The sequence below is a fragment of the Lissotriton helveticus genome, chromosome 7 (assembly GCF_964261635.1).
Source record: "Lissotriton helveticus chromosome 7, aLisHel1.1, whole genome shotgun sequence".
NCBI classification, from domain to species: domain Eukaryota; kingdom Metazoa; phylum Chordata; class Amphibia; order Caudata; family Salamandridae; genus Lissotriton; species Lissotriton helveticus.
This window is the reverse complement of record NC_136068.1, coordinates 1,554,760,183-1,554,773,823: the sequence shown is the minus strand read 5'-3', so window position 1 is coordinate 1,554,773,823 and position 13,641 is coordinate 1,554,760,183. Positions and strand designations below refer to the sequence as shown.

At 48.5% G+C, this 13,641-nt stretch overlaps 1 protein-coding gene across 2 annotated transcripts in view; it reads left to right on the top strand.

Moving 5' to 3' along the window:
* HSPBP1 (HSPA (Hsp70) binding protein 1) overlaps positions 1–12,859 on the top strand; it is a 201,687-nt gene extending 188,828 nt beyond the window's left edge. For both annotated transcript variants that reach the window (XM_078655044.1, XM_078655045.1), the window contains exon 8: positions 11,713–12,859. In XM_078655044.1, coding sequence (XP_078511170.1) covers positions 11,713–11,790 — 78 coding nt within the window. In that variant the 3' untranslated portion in view covers positions 11,791–12,859. The remainder of the gene's footprint in view (positions 1–11,712) is intronic.
* The last annotated feature ends 782 nt before the right edge of the window (positions 12,860–13,641 follow it).

Genomic DNA, 13,641 nt, shown 5'->3' with positions numbered 1-13,641 from the left:
GGCTTACTATTGACGTGCGGCTAGAGTCCGGGGGCCGGGTTGCTCCTATTAATCCGTGGCATCTTCGCAACCCCAACATTGGTACGGAAGTGGTTAAGTGTATGGATTACTACTTCGCTGAGAATGAAGGGTCAGTATCCTCCCCTGTCTCTTTATGGGAGGCATATAAAACTGTGATCCGGGGTCAGACTCTCTCTTTGATTGCTAGCGAGAGGAGGCGCAGAACTATGGAAGTGGTGCGTCTGGAAAACGATATTTCTGAGTTGGAGGAGCGGATGGAGTCTGGAACTACGCCTGATAGCTTGCACTCCTTGGCGCCTAAACAGTCTGAATACAGAGCCCTGGTGACTGATGCGGCTAGGGCGATGAATCGTGAGCAGCAGGGGCGCCTGTATGATGTGGGTGACAAGGCGGGGAAATTGATTGCTTGGCTTGACAAACGGGATAGATTGAATCAGGTGGTGCCTGTTGTTGAGCGAGTGGATGGTGTACGAGTGGTGGACCCGATCGAGATAGTGGAGGTCTTTGCCCAGCACTTTCAGAAGGTTTACGCGCCGGTCTCGGACAGACCTGAGGAGGACTCGCACCTGTTGCTCCGTGATATAACGTTGCCTAGTCTGTCGGACTCGGACAGGGAGCTTATGGAGGCGGATTTTTCTACCGATGAAGTAGCGCTCGCTATCCGTGCACTTCGCTCGGGTAAGGCTTCGGGCCCGAACGGTATACCAATCGAACTGTATAAGTTTAACCCCGACAAAATGGTGCCATACCTCCGTCGGGCGTTCTTGGCATCGCGAGATCTCGGGCTTCTTCCCCGGGATCAGAGACTGGCGTCCATTGTGGTCATCCACAAGGATGGAAAGCCCCGTGAACACTGTTCGTCATATCGGCCGATCTTGCTTTTGAATGTGGAGCCCAAGGTCCTTGCTAAGATCTTGGCGAGCCGAATGGTTACGGTGATCGGTGATTTGGTACACCCTGATCAGTCCGGGTTTATCCCCCACCGCAATACCGCGCTCAATCTTCGACGTCTTCATGGTGTCTTGGCGAGGGCGGGGTCTCTTGAGGAGTCGGCCATCTTGGTCTCACTTGACGCCTCAATGGCCTTCGATACGGTGGAGTGGCCATATCTGTGGGCTGCCCTTGCCAAGTTTGGCTTTGGTCCTAAGTTTATCGGGTGGGTTAGACTTTTGTATGAGCAACCGCTGGCTCAGGTGGTGGTCAACGGAAGGGCCTCGGATCCTTTTGTCCTCGGGCGTGGCACGAGGCAGGGCTGCCCTCTGTCGCCACTCCTTTTCGCACTTGCTCTTGAACCCCTTGCCGCGTGGCTCCGATGGGAGCCCTCGCTCAGGGGCATACGGTGGTCCCCTACCTTCGAGGATCGGGTGTCGCTTTACGCCGATGATATACTGTTGTACCTTACTTCTCCCCGTAAGTCATTGGGTGTTCTGTTTGACGTCCTGGGTTCTTTCGGGAGGAACTCTGGTTTGGTTATCAACTGGGCTAAATCCTGCATTTATCCACGTACTGGTGGACAACCTTCTTTGGCCCGTGTCTGCCCTATACCTGTTTCCAGTGTTGGTTTCAAGTACTTGGGGATTTACATTTCTCTGGACCCCAGGGTACGATATGAGCGGAATCTACTGCCTCCGCTTGCCCGGCTTCGGTCGGATGTAACGGCGTGGTGTGGCTTGCCTCTGTCCCCTTTGGGGAGGGCGGCCTTGTTCAAAATGATGTCTCTTCCCCGGTTCCTATACGCCATCCAGAACACGCTCGATCTGGTTCCGGCTGGCTATTTCCGTGAAATCGAGGGCCTCCAGAGGAAATTGGTTTGGGGCGGGAGGCCACGCATAGCGTTGGCGAAATTAACTTTGCCCTGGTATGACGGCGGTATAGCTTTGCCGGATGTCAAACGCTATTATTGGGCGTCTCAGTTGAGTGCTATTAATCACGCCATGTATGGTCCTGTTCCGAATCCCGCTTATGATATGGATAGGTGGCAACTGCCGGGGGGGCGATTATACTAGAGCGCTCTACTCCAGGACCGCCAGGAGGAGTCTGACGGGCCCCACTGCGGTGGCGGTACGTGTATGGGATAGTGCAACATCGGCCACGGGCTGGACTGATAAACTGACTAGGGCAACTCCCCTGTATGCAGCTGAGAGATTGGGTGGTCTGTGGTCCTCGAAGGGATTCGATAGATGGGACCTTATTGGTATCAGCAGAGTGGGCGATCTTTGGGCCACTGACAGAGTCAAAACTTTTGACGAACTAAAACGGGAGTATAAGTTGAGTGATAGGGAATATTTCCGATATCTTCAGGTCTGCCACGCACTTGCTACGGTCTTCCCTGCTGTTACTACGATCCCTGAGTCTTCTCCCCTGGAGGATAGAGTGCTGGATGGACATGTCCCTGACAGCACTATCTCCCTCATATATAAAAAACGTATTAATGCCCGTTCGGACCTTCTTATACAGCTGAGAGAGGCATGGATTGGTGACGGTCTGGAGTTGGACGATGAGGATTGGCAGGCTGCGATATCCTCCCCTAAAGAAGTCGCGATTCCGGCGCATCTCCGGCTGGTGCAGCTGAAGATTCTGCATCGTATCTATGTCACGGGTCCACGATTGATGCATATGGGTTATTCTGTGGATGGGTTATGTCGGCGTGGTTGTGGTCTGCTTGCTACCTTCCTCCACATTATATGGGAATGCCCGGAGGTAGTGGTTTTCTGGACTCGAGTGCAAGCGGTGATGGGTGAAGTGACGGGTGTTGAGCTACTCCCCGAGGCCAGACGCTGTTTGCTGAATATTTGGGAACCGAATGACTGTACTGTTGCTCAGACTCAATGGGTCACGCTGGGCAACATGATTGCAAAGAGAGATATCGCTCAACTGTGGGGGTCTCATAGGGCACCATTGGTCTCGACCTGGGAGGAGAACATGGACTGGTGCATGTTTAGAGAAAAAATTGTGTACATCGCCCGAGGTAGGCCCAAGAAGTGGGGAAGGATATGGGGTCAGTGGAACTCGTACCGTGGAGAGATCTGTGATCCTCCCCTTGCGGAGCCCCCTGACATTCCACGGTCTCCCTGACTGTACGCTCCAGTACTCTGATTTCCTGTTATTGTGATATACTGCTCACTCTCGGTCCCCACTCCCCTCTTACATGATTTTTTGATGCTTGCTTTTCATTTGTCCCCCTACCACACGTAACAGTCCTTAGACTGCTGGTTTGCCTCGATTTCTTTTTTTTTGTGTCTTCTTTTTGTTGTTTCTATATAATTAAACAAGAAACCTTTTATTTATCCTCGCCTGCCATACGCTTCGAATTACATTGTGCTAATATGCTGCCGGACCCTCGGGTTGTCGGCTGATGAGCTGTGTACTGTTCTGTTCTTGCTATTTCGTATGGCTGACCGGCCTTGGTGGCTGTAGGTCTGTATTTGTACTCTTTTTGCAAAATAAAGGTTTTTTTTTAAAATAAAAAAATTTAAAAAAATGATTAGATATCATCCTATTCCCACCCAGACGACAGTGGCATAAAGTAGAACTGAACGCATATCCCCTCCCCCTTCGCCGGAATACAGTGCAGTATCAGTGATGGTTGCCCAACATCATGATGCACATCCCAGAAACAGTGCGCTCAAATATCCCTGGCTGGGAACTCAAGCTATTGATGTTACTACTTAAGGAGTATTTCATTCAGAGTAGGGGAGGCTGATAAGTTCTACTCTGAATCCTTCCTGGTGTCTGTGATGATCTGCTGTAGAGAATCAGCCACATAGTTCTTTTTCACATGGTTGAGGGGCACATGTCTGTTTTTCTTTGAACCAGACAAAAGAGGCAGAATGACAATTATTTTGTGTTTTACCCCAAGGACAGTAATGGGTGGTCTTTAAGATGGTTCAAAAGCGTGTTGTCTTTATCTTTTATGAACTGGATCCCCTACTTTAGGGATCCTCTCATCAGCAATAAGTACAACCCTCTCTTCATTGATGGCGGCTTCAGAATGGTTCACATCAGATAGCTTGTCTCTGACATATTGAATACTCTGTGAGACATTCTCTAAGACATTCAAATATTTTCCAGGTCAAACTTTTCTTCATCCGACACCTCAGGTTAGATTATCTAGGCAAGGCACATACATAGGAACTCCGTCAGAACCACGCAAGGAGTGCGTCCTCTCCCCCATTACTCCTCTAGTCCAGTTATTTTGTGCTCTGTGGATTCCACACAGATTATGTTACCAACTAAGAACTGAACTTAGTTGTCAAGGCCTGTTTAATCATGCTGCAAGCACTCTTAATTAACCCTTCAAACTATTCTAAACGGATTGTTGAATTACAAACTTCCAGTACATACATAGTATTCCTATGAGCCTTGGAGGCAACCGTAGGACCATTATCTGAGTGAAATTAATAAACTGCACCTATCACTACTAGACACTGCAAACCCTTTACGACCAATGATGCACTTGAATTTATCTGTGGCCATGCCCATAGGAATCGAGAACATGAATCAATAGCTACCAATATATACTTATGTAGGTTAACAGAATTCATTGGGCCGATATAGTCCAATTAATTTACCCTGGACTTGATGTTGGAGACTGTGATGGGAGTTTGCAGGACTCTCTTAACAGTAGATGGTTTGAACTGTTGACATATGTCACATTTTCCAACATAGTCTCTAATGTGCCCACTGTGTGAAGAGGCCACCCTGAAGGGTCGGAGGCTCCGGTGCTCGGAGGGTGTTTTGAAATATTGATTGAGGAGCCTGGCCCACTTGCCCCCTCAGACCTTACGAAAGGACATGCTACTAGCGAATCCTGAGAGCGCTTGGAAGGGATTCGGGAAGGGAGACACCCTTCCTGATAGTGCTGGAGAGGAGCATTTTTCAGAGCAAGGTATATTTGTTATTTTACATGGCCAGCAACAAATATACTTATTCACGCTAAAATTGTGCAGGTAAACAGAAAAGGATTTTCCTAATTGCACTTTGAATTATGGGAAATTAAGTTTCAACGGACTGGTCATGTGACCTAATGACTTTTAAACACGTACTTTGCACTTTGCATGTTTTACAGCTTCCACCTGCGATCAAGGCGGCAGTGTTCGCCGAAACGCGTAAGGAGACAGAAGCATGTACGCTGTTGTGCCATGAATAAATGCTTGTTCTCCAGCAGTGGCCCTCTATCTGTTGCTTCATGTTACAGCTGGTGGGCGACTCCATGCCCACTGTGTGAAGAGGCCACCCTGAAGGGTCGGAGGCTCCGGTACTCGGAGGGTGTTTTGGGAAAAAATATATATATATTATATATATATATATATATATATATATATATATAGAGAGAGAGAGAGACATATAGACAAATGGTTTCTGTGGTCATTATTCTATTATTTCAAAAACCGTTCAATATGCAGTAATGTTCTAATGAATAACGTAAGTGCAGGCGACGCGGTGCTCAAGTGTGACAAACATATATCAAAAAATGCATAATACACATAAGCAGCAAAATGTAAAAATTCACTGGTTATGTATTTACAAGGAGAATAGATGTGTATATCCCATTACAATACGTGAGGCAATCATTGCTCAAGGTAACCAGGTGAAAACATTTGTCAACGTTTCAACCCCTATAGAATCTCAGAGGCTTTTCAGGACAATAGTCATCTGACTTATTACCAGGCGATATTCATCCACTGGTCAGGTTATATTTCAGTCTGGGGACTCGTCTAGATATATAACTCAATCCCTCCAGGGAATGTTACTTCCAGGCAATAGAACCAATATCATCGTAAGTCCGTAGGGGCATGTCTCACACAGTCTGAAGAACATTCATCAATTCCCAAATCATTGGTACATGGAAACCGGACTGCATCTGTTTAATTAATTGCAAAGCCAGGGCGCGATGTGCACAGCTCCATCTGCGTGCACTACTGGTATGGAACTGATCAATCAGATGCAAGAGGGATGCCAATATATTTTTCTGAAAAGAGTCCCACGGTGGGCGCACTGTTTTGTATATAAATTATCCTTGCTAGGCTCCTACCCCAGTGCATCGCTACTCTGTGCTTAGCCAGCAGCAGTTAAATTGCCGTCAGCCGGCACATCTTCGGGGGAACCTCTTTAACATAGCGCAGAAGCGCAACACGGAAGGGGAGCCCTCAGGAGAGTGGCCAATGATACTCTTTGTCGTTAAGCACCGCTGTCCAAAAGTCCTATATCTCGGGGCAGTCCCATGCTAGGTGCAGGAAGTTGGCATATGGCACAGTGCACACAACATGCATCCGCCACAAGACCCATAGTCGGCAGCCAAGCTGGAGTGTGGTAGGTTCTGTGCAAGTATATAAAGTGTCGCAAGGCAGCCTGTAGTTTGGGGATAGAGCCATGGACTGGGAGCAGCTTTAAGTCCATGGTTCCTCACTAATCGCTACATTGGGGTCGTCGGACCAGGTCTTTTGGGTAGAGGACTGGCAGGTGTGATCACCATGTTAGGTAAGCATTTCTTCTAGTACCGTAAATGTGGGGGGTGGCTGCCGATAACGTTTCATGTAGAACTCCCAGTGACACACAGAGCTGATAGTCGGTAATGGTGTCTAGTAGCAAAGCAGCGGAGTTTCGGAATACCTGCTGGTGGGCTACAAAGCTGCCCTCTGTGTATACCGTGCCAAATAAAAACGGTCAGCTGCATCTGGCAAAATCATGCCTGGGTCTCTGCATCAGCCGCCATCGGCAATAGTGGGTGTCCCGAAATCTGAACCAATGGGGCTAACAGGTGATCAAAGCATGCTATCCTCCCCAACACATTCCACGCCAACACCATACAAGCTACTGTATCCACCTTGTGTCGCATTCGCCTGATGAGGCCATAGAAATTCATTTGAAGCCACATGGTCATTCTCAGGTGCAGTGTGAGGCTGATACTGAATAGAGTGTATCCAGTAGTAGGCAAAATGTGCATGGGTGTTGAAAAATATAAGTCCATATCGGGTGCCTCCAACCCTTCCTGCTCAAATGGGAGCGTCAGTATCTCCCAAGCCAGTCGCTTGTTTGCCAGCCATGTAAGTGATATAAGGTGAGGCCAGAGTTTCTTACAGAAGTATGCTGGTAGAGGGAGTGGCAAGTTGATAAACAAGTAAATGAATTTTGGGAGCATTACCATTTTTGCTATAGCCAACCTCCTGGTGAGGGACAGTGGTAACTTCGACCAGTGAAAAGTTGGGGGTGAAGTCTGGGTGGCCTCTGTAATCAGAAATAAGATGGATTTCGCCCAGTTAATAGTCAATCAATCAATCAATCATGACATTTGTATAGCGCACTACTCACCCGGGGGGGTCTCACGGCGCTGGGGGAGGGGGGGCCGTCACTGCTCGAAGAGCCAGGTCTTGAGTTGCTTCCTGAAGGAGAGATGGTCCTGGGTTAGTCGGAGGTGGATGGGGAGGGAGTTCCATGTCTTGGCTGCCAGGTAGGAGAAGGATCTTCCACCGGCGGTGGCTCGGCGGATGCGTGGGACGGCGGCGAGGGCGTGGCTGGTCGACCGTAGCTGGCGGGCGGGTGTGTAGAAGGTCAGGCGGTCGTTGAGGTACTTGGGGCCCAGGTCGTGGAGAGCCTTGTGTGCGTGGGTGAGGAGTCTGAACGTGATCCTCTTGCTGACGGGGAGCCAGTGCAGGTCTCTCAGGTGGCCGGAGATGTGGCTGTGTCTGGGGATGTTCAGGACGAGTCGTGCGGAGGCGTTCTGGATGCGTTGGAGTCTTTTCTGAAGTTTGGCCGTGGTTCCAGCATAGAAGGCGTTCCCGTAGTCCAGTCGGCTGGTGACGAGGGCCTGGGTGACCGTCTTCCTGGTTTCAGTGGGGATCCAACGGAAGATCTTTCGGAGCATGCGCAGGGTGTTGAAGCATGATGACGATACGGCGTTGATTTGTCTGGTCATCGAGAGGGAGGAGTCCAGGATGAAGCCCAGGTTACGTGCGTGGTCCGTTGGCTTGGGAGTGGAGCCCAGGGCGGCGGGCCACCAGGAGTCGTCCCAGGTGGAGGGAGATGGTCCCAGGATGAGGACTTCCGTCTTGTCTGAGTTAAGTTTCAGGCGGCTGTTCTTCATCCATTCGGCGACGTCTTTCATTCCCTCGTGTAGGCTGGTTCTGGCGGAGGCTGGGTCGTTGGTGAGGGAGAGGATCAGCTGGGTGTCGTCGGCGTAGGAGATGATGTTGAGGTTGTGTTGGCGTGCGATGGCTGCGAGGGGGCTCATGTATACGTTGAAGAGGGTGGGGCTGAGTGAAGATCCTTGTGGTACGCCGCAGGTGACTTCGGTGGCCTCGGAGCTGAACGGGGGGAGGCGGACTCTCTGGGTTCTTCCGGCGAGGAACGAGATGATCCACTCCAGCGCCTTCTCTTGGATCCCGGTGTTGCTGAGGCGCTGCACTAGGGTGCGGTGGCAGACGGTGTCGAATGCTGCGGAGAGGTCCAGGAGGATGAGGGCCGCTGTTTCCCCGTTGTCGAGCAGGGATCTGATGTCATCCGTGGCTGCCATGAGGGCGGTCTCGGTGCTGTGGTTGGCTCGGAAGCCGGACTGCGAGTGGTCGAGGGATCCGTTCGCCTCGAGGAAGGCGGCAAGCTGTCTGTTGACGGTCATCTCGATGACTTTGGCAGGAAAAGGGAGGAGCGAGATGGGTCGGAAGTTCTTGAGGTCGGTGGGGTCCGCTGTTGGTTTCTTCAGGAGGGCGCTGAGCTCGGCGTGCTTCCAGCTTTCCGGGAAGGTGGCGGTGTTGAAGGAGGCGTTGATGATGTCTCTGAGTTGGGGTGCGATGATGGAGTCGGCCTTGTTGAAGACGTGGTGGGGGCATGGGTCGGTTGGGGATCCGGAGTGGATGGTGTTCATTGTGCGGATGGTGTCTTCGGTGCTGACCGGGGTCCAGGGTCTGAGGGTGGTGGTGGGGGGCGCTGGTTTGGTGGTAGGGTGCGTGGTTGGAGCGCCGAAGCTGTTGTGTATTTCGCCGATCTTGCGGTGGAAGAATGAGGCGAGTGAGTCGCACTACGCCGCCGCCAAAGAGAATGAATTCTGAGAGTAGTGGACCTAAGTTTTCAAATGAGTCACAGGCGTATATAGTAACATCATCCACATACATGGAGACCAGAACCTGCTGGGGGCGGAACACAAGACTGAGGTGCGAATAATGCCATTTAAGCCAAGCCGCAAGGGGTTCTATCGCAATGGCGAATAAAGTGGGTGACAATGGGCACACCTGGCGCTTGCCCTGAGATATCGCAAATGGGGCTGAAATAGTTCCATTAATCTGCAGGAGCGCAGCGGGCTGGATGTAGGCAGATCAGATGGATGAATGTTTTACCGACCCCTTAGAGTACTAGTAGTTAGAGCCATTTGAGCAAGTCTAATGCCTTAGTGGAGTCCAGGAACGAAGCTGCAGCCTTAAGGATGGGATCAATCATGTTGAGGAGGGCAAAGAACTTATGCAGGTTATGGGCTGTTGACTGGCCCATCACGTAAACCAGACTGGTCCGGCAGGGCAATGAGCAGCAAGAGAGGGAGGAGGCATCTTGCAATCAGCTTAGCCAAGATTGTGTTATCAATATTTATCATTGAATGTGGCCTATATGAATCGCAGCATTTGTGGTCTTTACAAGGTTTCAAGATAGTTGTGATGAGGACCTCGCACAGGGAGGGAGGTAGCATTCCATTCCGCACAGACTCCTTATACATATTAAGGCAGTGTGGGGCAAGCAGGGCAACGCATTCCTTGTAGAAGGAGGCAATAAGGCCATCAAGTCAACAAGCTTTATCTCCAGGTAAGTCCTCTACAGAGCACCACCGCAACCCTGCGCATAATTTGAGTAGCAGGCTACATGCTTCTCCCCAATCCAGTTCGCTCTGAGGCGCATCTGCGTCTGGTCCGTCAGGTGTCACTCCTGCAGCCAGCAAATATCTTTTTTTGTGGCCTTGTAAAGACGCAAAGACCTGTTGCGCCTTCCGTTTGTCATTTATGCCGCTGATGTTCCAACTCAGACATTTAACTGGCTCTATTGAAAAGCAGAGGCATAAGTGGGTGATGTCAATAGTTTATCTGGTGTGTTCTGTATCGCAGGAACACATCTCAAGGCTGAGTGGCTAATCAGGGGAGAAAACAAGCAAAAAGCATACTTCAGAAGCATTGCCACAATCCATAACCCACCACCCCAAACAAGACAACCCCACCCACATGGCAACTCACCGAAGGAGATTATGGAATGCATAAAGGGACTTATCCCCCCAGGAGGATGGTAAAATGGCCCAACAACCTCCTAGCACGATATGCACTGGGAGGCCAGAAGGGATAGTTAGGTAGGCGGGGGCAAGATGCATCTCTGCAGGCAAATCGGGTAGCCAATGCTGTGCCATCTGATAGGTAGCCTCAAAGGGCTCGTTTAACTGGAAAAAGTCTTGTCTGCAGCCTGGATGGGCCAGAGTGAAATCTGGAAAGAAAGCGATCTCGGTGGGCAGGTATTGGAGAGGTCGGCATTCCTGAGCCAGGCTGAGCGTAGTATTTTTGTCCCAGTAATCTAAGAGCCTTGCTATGATCAGGCAGACACCCGTAGGTGGTCACTGGACCAGTGATCTACCTGCCCTCCCGACAGTGAGCAAGGGGGAGACGGCCTTCCCGGGAACGTTTAGGGCCCCGATTAGGGCAGTGGCAGTTGAGAGATTGTTGCATTTTGAACTATGGGATAATTTGCAGAGCAGTAGAGTGGGTCATGTTGCGTACATGTAACATAAATTATTAGTCACGACAAACGATTAGTTTTTCATGGTAAATTGTTTTATTTGGAAATGCCTACCAAGGACAAGTTGTTCCCAAATATAGAATTTCGAGGTTGCTCTCTTGCATAAAGTACTGTTACGCCAAAGTCAACAGATTGCTACCTAGTTGTGTAACAGTGCTGAACACTAGGACAAAGGTAGCGACTATGGCCCTGTTTGGGTGGGGGTATTCTGCTTGGAACTGATTGTGTGTCCACACGAGAGCCAAGACACTAATGGGCGAAGCAGCCATGTGAACACCAGAAGATGAACAAGACATCTTCTTACGCACACCATTAAAAGACTGCCTTAAACTCTGTTAAAAATATGATCGATGGATTTTGAAAAAAAACTCCCCTGTAACACTTGTCACCCAAACATTGATATATTTAATTGATTCACATCTAATCTACCCTGCCCGTCATCGATTTCAAGGTACCTTTCTTACTATGTGTAATTAAAAAATGTTGCAGTAGGCAGAGCTTGCAAATTCCCCTTCAGTTATTGGATGCAGTACAATAGCACTAAAAACTGCTAGAATAAACTATTTGAAAATGTTTCACAGGATTTTCTATCTCTAAGGAAAACAATAAAAGTAATGTGAAACTGAATAGTGAAGAACTAAAGCTGTATGAAAGTAGCTATTTTGTTTGGCACTCTTACATGCAAGATGCAGTGAGCTTTCCACTGATCATGTCCTCTGTATGATGTTTCACTTTTCCCTATTGGTTGTAGCCTGTACATAAAATGCATCCATCGTCTCTGTTGGTCCTAGGTTGTATACAAAATAGTGGCAGTCATAGCCGCACTCTGTGTGTGTAAGTTGCAGCTGCCATCTTTGAAGAAAGCTTGCCCAGAAAGTGTGAACGCAGCATTGAGTGAAGAGTCTGTAACCTTTCTTTTCTTTTCTGTTCCAGGAGGAGCTGGAGTTCTGTGAGCGTCTTCTCCGGGTTTGTTTCCAGAACCAGCCAGATGACCAGAGCATGGACCGGTGACAGGCTGAATCCTGTTCCTTTCTAGCAAGAACAGCCTTATTTATTGAATCTAGTAGCTCAAGTTGCCAATCATACCACATTGGCTGATGGGATGTTCAGCTGCGGGTTCTACAAGCGACGCCACTGAACCAATGTGAGGGAGTCACTACCAACAAGTGAATTGTATTATGGACCTTCTGCAATACTTGGAGCCAATTATAGTCCTGTTTCCTTGGTAACAGACAGGATGGCTGTTGTGAGAGTTCGATAATCACATTGCTGATCTCATTCCCTAAGATGCAACTCTCCCGCCTCTTTACTTCCCCTATTTGGGATTACATCTGCTAAATTAGGATTTCTGTTCCTCTGAGTGATTTGGGAACGATCATGCCTGAAGATAGGAATTACTGTGCATTTTTCTCATGACCTGTCATACTGTATGAGGTAGAACCACAACATCCTACTGAGAACATATCCTTTAGAAGAAAGAAAGTAGTGACACTTGCTGCAAACTGAGCATCCCAGGCCGGTCACTTCATCTACGTATTTCTATGACACAGCTTCACCCAACTGGACTTGTAAAAATGTGGACTCTCCCTCAAACATATTTATTTACTAATTCCTCAGAACAAGCACCCCCCCCCCCATATTATTGTTAATGTGTATTTCAGCTTTAAAAATCGCACGTTATCATCAGTGTATGAGTGTATAGTTTAGTTCTGAGGTTTAGGCACTGCTCATGTTTAATCAACAATAATTTGCAGTAATTTAAACATTTTGCAGCCGTACCGTGATCCTAGCTGTATATGTGTCCAAGGAAGCCCACACAGCAGTGTTTTAAGTCTTTATGCTGCATTTTCTTTGTACTCGCTTGACTCACTTTCCAGACAGTCAGCAACTTGATGGGTCAGACTTAATTAGTAGGTGGGTAATGGTCTCCTTGTCTGTGTTAAATATGAACTTCTAGTTTAATGAAGCACGGAGAAGGAGTAAAAACCCTGTCTGGAAATAATGACAAAGTAAGCGGATTGTCTGAAGATTTCACACAGCTGTGTGTAGTTGTCTTCTAATAAAGGGTCTTACCTTGTAATCCATTTGTTTGTCTGTTTTTTGTTCAGGGGATGCTTACACAGGCTAAAAATGGTCTCCTCCCGTAGCATTACTAGTAGTGTGTAAGTTCTTATACTGCACCATAGGCCAACTTGTTTTTTTAAAGGTTTTTGTGTAAATTGTGCGTAGACTTGTAAAACATATCAAGGTCATGGGAAAAGTAGCTGGAGCCCTCCGTTTATCTACAGAAAGACACATCTGTGCTCTACCTCACTCCATTGGCTGTGTCTTTGTAGACCTATTATACAACAGTGAGAATGCTGTGTCTCACCCACCGACGTTAGTCTCACACGCTAGACCAATTCAGCAGTGGCAGCAGCATTTGAAGCTGGGCCTCGCTCCCTCTGACGGCAGGTCTGGAGGAAACAGAAATATATATGCATGACTTTTCTTGCCCTTTATTTCCCTATCTCCACCGGGAACAAGCATCATCTTTAACAGTATATTCTCCTCTTTCATCGCTTCACATGCTTGAATTATTCTATCAACAGGCTAGGAATCCTCTCCAGTGAATATTAAACACAATATTAAGAAACACTAATATCTCATTACACTATTTGTAGCCTATCCGCCTAACTGTGTGGCCCACCTAACGCCAATGAAGGCTGCAAGTGCAGCAGCCTTACTGGACCAATGTGACACACACATCAGCAACTAAGTACAATTTGAAGAAGATCGTATCAGACATGAGGAGGACTTTCAGGAAGTCAGGAAATACGATTTTTTCAACAAAAGGCGGAAGGCGCACTCGTTAAGAAATTA